Source organism: Theobroma cacao, chromosome 5 (genome assembly GCF_053813885.1).
Source record: "Theobroma cacao isolate CCN51 chromosome 5, ASM5381388v1, whole genome shotgun sequence".
Classification (NCBI taxonomy): domain Eukaryota; kingdom Viridiplantae; phylum Streptophyta; class Magnoliopsida; order Malvales; family Malvaceae; genus Theobroma; species Theobroma cacao.
The window spans coordinates 44,596,162-44,602,782 of NC_142643.1; the positions used below are offsets into that span (position 1 = coordinate 44,596,162).

The 6,621-nt window shown below is 35.4% G+C and overlaps 1 protein-coding gene across 2 annotated transcripts; it reads left to right on the top strand.

Annotated features, from left to right (window-relative positions):
* Positions 1–358: 358 nt before the first annotated feature.
* On the top strand, positions 359–5,632 carry LOC18600084 (uncharacterized). Of its 2 annotated transcripts, none has more exons than XM_018121261.2 (7): positions 359–533; positions 685–1,182; positions 1,541–1,693; positions 1,807–1,899; positions 3,555–3,602; positions 3,847–4,274; positions 4,824–5,632. In XM_018121261.2, exons 1-7 carry the CDS (start codon positions 476–478, stop codon positions 5,418–5,420), a joined length of 1,875 nt encoding a protein of 624 aa, XP_017976750.2. In that variant the 5' UTR covers positions 359–475; the 3' UTR covers positions 5,421–5,632. The 2 variants fall into 2 exon arrangements, with proteins under 2 accessions (XP_017976750.2, XP_017976751.2); XM_018121262.2 differs by having other exon boundaries at positions 1,813–1,899.
* Positions 5,633–6,621: the final 989 nt, after the last annotated feature.

The following is a 6,621-nucleotide window of genomic DNA, read 5'->3' on the forward strand; positions in this document are numbered from 1 at the left end:
AATATTTAAAATTTTGTTTATTTATTATCAAATTATTAAAAATTTTTAATTTTATCTTATTAATGAAGTGATACTTTTTGATTATTTGAAAATGTCTTTTATACACTACTAGCGTATCATATATAATCCCTTTTTATATTTTATGTACGATTTGATATTAAACATTGTGAAATTTCAATTATATAAAAAATTTATATTTTAATGGTATTAAATATACTAAAATAAAAACTTTTTTCTCTTAAATTTTAAGTATATTAAATCATGATTGTTAAATGAGACGACCAAGACCTTGTTTTCCTTTTATTGACTTTTCTTCTATTGTCCTTTTACATAGACGAAACTCGTTGGTTTGAGCTTTATCTGCTGCGAGCTTTTACACACTTGCAAATAAAAGGCAACCAACAACCAGCGCACTGCCCAAGAAATTGTCATAAACCCAGCGCCGTTAGACGTTGATCCCTTAGTTCTGGCCGCAATGCGTGATGTGTCTGACGAGTCTGCTGGTGAACCATTCGCTCCGGCCGTCACACCCTGTAAGTGCTAAAAGCAAACAGTAGTTCAAATCATTGTTGAGTATTTAACACGACAATTGTTAGTGCCCATAACCGAGATCTAGTGTCAATTTCTTTTAGAAAGGTTAATTCGAGTAAGTACTAATTAATTACTTTATATTATGTGCAAAAGCTGAGGAAGAGAGGACCCGTTATAATTACTATCGTCCGTTATATCTAGCCGCACTTGAGGGAAACTGGGAAGCTGCTGACGGGTATTTCCGGGATAATGTTCCTGATGCATTTTTTGCACAAATCTCATGTACGGGTATGAATGCTTTGCTTGTTGCTTCTTGTAATGGGCATACTAAATTCGTTGAGATGCTCGTAGAGCGTATGCCTGAAAAGGCACTTGAAATGCCTGGCCCTGGAGGCTACACGGCTCTCCATCATGCTGCCATCGGCGGCAATCTCAAGATGGCCATAGCCTTGATCAGAAGAAACCCGCAATTGACTCAAATTACCGACAATGGTGGAAAGACTCCACTTCTCTTGGCGGTTTCGATATTTCCCGAACACAAGCTGGTGGCGTACCTTACCCGGTCAACAACAATTGAGAAGCCTGAAATCCCCTTCAGTGGTTGTATGGCTGGCGACCTTATGGTTAATCTCACTCACATGGGATTCCATGGTAAACCAACAGCATGCAGCCATTTTTTCCCTCAAAGTCAAATGCTATTACTCTTTTCATTCCAAATTAAATGTCTTTCATATGAGACAAAATTTTGAGAATGAGATTTTTTGTTACTTAATTTGCTAATTTTACTTTTGAAGTGAAATAAAAGTAAAAATTTTTACTTAAAATTAGTATTTCAATGCAAAATAACATTAAGAAAATATTTTTCATTTTGATATAATGGAAATATATTATTTTTTTTATATATTTTAAAATAATAAAATTTAAAACGAGTAGAATATAAATTGTCTTTATGATTTTTTTACATTTGTATATATAATTATTTATCGAGCTTTTCCTTCTTTTTAAACAGATATATCTCTATATCTAATCCGACGTGAACCGAACCTAGCTCTTGCAACAAGTAGTGAGGGTGAAACTATACTCCAAGTACTCGCTTATGAGCCTGCACACTTTCACGATGAAACTAAGCTTAATTTTTGGGAAAGATGGATTTATCAATATTGTTGGTTTCCTCTTCATTAAAATTTGTAGCATTTCTTTTTTCCTCAAATCTGTTGTGTTGTCATGACCTTCATTTCTGTCTTTTTTTTTTTTTTTAATTTTTTATGTAAGAAGTTGCAGTACCCGATGAGGATGACCCATTTGAAACCTCAGATCAGGACTTGGTGGTGGAAAAACAATCAGAGACCAATGAAGCCAAAACTCAAGGTTTGCAGATTTTACACTTGATCCTCTTGTATTTTAATTAGTCCCTAATCATAGAAAGATTTATGCAGTGAATATGTGATAATTACTAGCTAGTTTGTTTGGTAATGTTGGAATCAATAAGTAGTTCTCTGCCCTTTCAAGAAACAAAAAAAGGTTGTGCTCTGCTTCACTATTTTTCATGGTTAGATTTCATTTGACCCATCAGCCTCTGTTCGTTCATTCTCGGCCCACTCTTTCCTTGGGTTCTTCCTCCTTTCTTTTCTATTGGACTCCTCTGGCCCGACTTCTTCTCTCTCCTGCTTTCCGCCCATTTTCTGTTGGGCTCAGTCCGGCCCCTTACTTTAAGCCCTATGTCACGTTTTGCTTCCACGTAAGCCATCTCCACATCACCATTCACATCGACATCAGGTTTGCAACCTCCACGTCATCTTCTCTCCCGTCCTCCTCTCTGCTACCGACCGAGCATTCCGATGAGTCTTCCTCCCACCGTAACTCCTCTGCTTCACCGTTTTGATCATCCTTCTCTTCATTTGATCCCTTCTCTACTCTTTGAAATTCCATCACTTTCAGCATGAAGCTCTTTCCCTCAACTTTCATCTCTATATTCTCTTCGATATTGCCTTCCTCTACTGTGGAGATAGCCATTACACAATGGCTATAGTCTCATTCCTCAAGTGTGTCCTCTTCTACTGACAGCAGTTCACCCCAACATTTTGCAATGCTTTGGAAGGTTTCATAACACCATCAGTGTACTGGAATTCCCTTGATAACCAACCACTTCTGGTGGAGCTGCGTCTTGAAGTCATCTGACCATTCGTTTAGAGTCAAAAACCACTGCTTTAGCCACCCCCATCCCCTTCCCTTCAAATTTTCAAACTGTTTCCTATCTTCTAATATGATTAAGTAGTGGTAAGCTTCCAAGTTTCTGACTCTAACTTTCTCTTCCCCTACGTCACAGAGATGTATTAGCAGCTGGTTTTCTGACATCTGATATTCAGCTTGTGCAATTACGCTTCTTCCCAACACTTCAATGGTTCTGTAGTTTATCTTCCCTTAACAGGTGTTTAATTTTCTTAAGTCTCTTCCACCTTGTAGCTTTGATCCTCTCTTTCACCTTCGTTAACTTTGTCCAAGTCGTTGTCCTCTTCCATCCTCTTCTCTCTTTGAACCAATATCCGTGTATCCACTGTGTTCATTTTTTTCCTTTCTCTCTCTTGTGATAGAATTCCTTTTTCTATCCTGCTCGGAGTTGCCAGATTTCGCCAAGTTCAGTTCCAACCCACAATTTAGTAACCATACTCCGTTGAGGTTGCTAATGGCTAAGTGTGCCTCCCTTAAAAGTACCCTATCTGATAAAGCAAAATTTCCTTCCACTATAGCTCCTTCTTTGTGCCATAAAAACATCCCTAACTTCTCCAAAGTCTTCAAAGAGCTTGTTTCGCCACATACTATCAACTCTATCAGGAATGTTATTGCCGAAAACGGAAAAACATTTTCCTTACCCTCTGATTCTCATATTCTTCTTTCATGCCACATGGTTACATATATACTCGAATTCAATTTTTGTTGGATGACAAGGGTGTTTTACGGTGCAAAATGGTAGATCGAAATCATTTTGAGAACCCATGATGCTTCTTGTGTTTTAAATGTTGCAGTTTATCTGTGCGTCAAGCAAGTACTCTGGAGAACAATCAAGAAGTTGGGTAAGCAACGTCGTGAACTTCGGTATTTGAAATAGATACAACCACTTAATTTTATTTGGGATAGTGTCTAAATTTATCATTTTGTTTAAAATGATAGATCATATTTATACTTTTCATTGAAATAATGGATAGAATTATATATATTCAACGATGAAGAGATAAATTTGATTCATCACCTCATGCATCGACCCCATTTTATTTCGTAATTAGTTACTTCATCTGATAATTAGTTACCGTTTTGCAGTACCTTGTATTAACAAGGTTCAAGAAAAAAAGTTGAGCCATCAACGTGCCTGCAAGTTGGTTCATCTTTGTTTACATGCTTTAGTCGACTATGACGAACTAAAGCGGAACGATTATTTTGACAACCAGAAGATTCTCCACCATGCTGCATGCTGTGGCGTCGTCGAAATTGTGACCGCATCTTTTCGTTATTTTCCGGACCTGATTTTCTCAAAACATGGAAGTCAGATACTAAAAAATGCTATTCAATATCGGCAAGAAAATATTTTCAACCTCGCATGCAAAAGCACCGCACTTGATAAGATGTTGGCTACAGTGTGTTTCGAGCCTTCCATCTCACATTTAGTAGCAGAGCTGCCAAAAAATCGTGAACTCGCCGATCATTCTTGTGCATCGACGGAAATGCAGAGGGAGTTGCAATGGTTTAAGGTTGGTAAATTGACATTTTAGCATAGGTCAAAATACTTGAAAAGTCCCTGTGTTAGGTAATTCTCAAAATCATAATATTTTAATCTTTTAATTTTGAACATTTTTATTATTCTCCAAGGCTTAAGACATTTTATGTGGCCAGCCCTATTGACCCGTATAATGTTTTATATCCAGAATCAATTTTCCATCTTCTAAATAAGTATAAGCCTTGAAAATATTTTTTAAAAAATATTTTATTTCAAAATAAACAGATCCTGAATTCTTTAAAATTTCGTGTTTGTCAAATAATTTGTACTTTGAAAATTAATTTTTTTAATCAAATGAAATTGTTTTTGCCAAATCCCCAATTTGAACAATATAATTGACGAGACGAGTAATTTACTTTGTTAAAATAATTAATTGATTGAGAATTTTTTTTATGGGTAACAAATAGATATTTTCATTGAAATTGGAGTATACTGAATGTGTAACTAGCCCTATTATTAACTTAATTCGTTCATCTTTGCGTTTTTTCTGTTTGAATATTTACTAAGAAAATGTATCTCGTAGATGATAGACAGTATTCAACATCCAAGACTGAAGCAACTGAAAAAAGAGGGGAAAACGGCTTTTCAGTGTTTCTTGGAAAATCACAAACAAATGCGGGAGAATGCAGAGGAATGGATGAAGGATACCTCAAATTCCAGTATGCTTGTTTCTACTCTCATTGCTACAGTGGTGTTTGCTGCAGCTTTTACAGTTCCTGGAGGAAACAATGAACAAGGAATTCCGAATTTCCTCAACGATACATCGTTTACGGTATTTGTCTATTCGGATGCACTAGCACTGTTTTCATCAGTCACTGCCATCTTGATGTTCTTATCTATCCTAACTTCAAGTTACAAAGAGAAAGACTTCCTGAGGGCATTGCCCAAGAGGATGTTAATCGGTCTTGCCTCCCTCTTCTTCGCCATAGCTACCATGATGGTAGCTTTTGGAGCAGGTCTCGCAATTGTACTACGTGAGAGATTCAAATGGGTTTGGGGTCCAATTATGTTCTTGGCATCATTTCCAGCGACTCTGTTCATCAAGCTGCAGCTTCCCTTGTTTATCGAAATGGTTCAATCAACATATGGAAGCATCTTTCGACGTGGAAAAATATGGTAACTGACTGAGCATTGGGATGCAGCTGACCCTCTCTATTAGCCTGACAATGGTTAGTGTGTAAAAATAAATGACTTGGAAGATGATTATTAAGTAGTCATAAAATTATAAATGTTGTACTAGTTCTTCGGTGGTGTGAAATGTATTTAATTAAGACTCAAAGTGTGTCACTCAAAATCTATGTTGTATATAAATAAAATTGAGCTTCGTGTTGTGATATAGATTCATTTTTTTCACTCAATCAACTTAATATTTTATTGATATCGAAAATTGATATAAACTGATAATCTGAAAACATAAAAATTAGTCATGAAAATGCATATTAAAATCTGAAACTGAACAAAAAAAAAACAATAATAAAAATCTGACAACCATTACATTAAGAGTAACACTTCAGAAAAAGCTAAATTCAATAAAAATACAAAATATCTTTCATAAAAATACAAAATTCCGCAATCAACAACCAAAGAAAATGTTAGGATAGTCTTGAATTATAGTATGATTAGGATTGTTTAATTCTAATTAAACTAGTATACCTTATTAAAATAGTCTTTAAATCTAGTTAGATTACAATAACAATTCCTAATTATATTAGGATAAAATTATTATGTTTGGCACTATAAAAGGATCCTATAGGGTTAAAGAATAATCATCATCTAGATTTAGAGAGAGTGATTTGAGTGTACATGAGATAAGAGTTGTGAGTTTGAGACTGTTCTTATAATCTCTTGATTTTTCTTTTAGTAGATTTTTTCTCTGTTGTTGTACCCATGAATGTAGGTCATCAAAAGACCGAACCACGTAAATTCTTGTGTTCTTGTGGGTGTGATTAATTTCTTTCTTTTTTTATTCTATTGATTGGGTAAGATTTTGGGCAACTCTTTAGAAGTAATTCCACAATTTTCACAACAAACTGGTATTAAAGCTTCAAGGGCTTGAGTCAATATGAATCTCACTATGACAACTTCAACCAAGTATGAGATTGAAAAGTTTAATGGAATAAACGATTTCAACTTGTGGCATGTTAAAATGCATGCATTGCTAGTGCAACAAAGATTGTTGAAGGCATTGAAGGGAAAAAAACATCTTCTCTTGAATTTATCTAATGGTGAGAAAGATGACCGTATGGAGAAAGCACATTGTGCTATTATCCTAGCTTTGTTTGATGAGGTGCTAAGAGAAGTTATGGATGAAGAATCTGCTG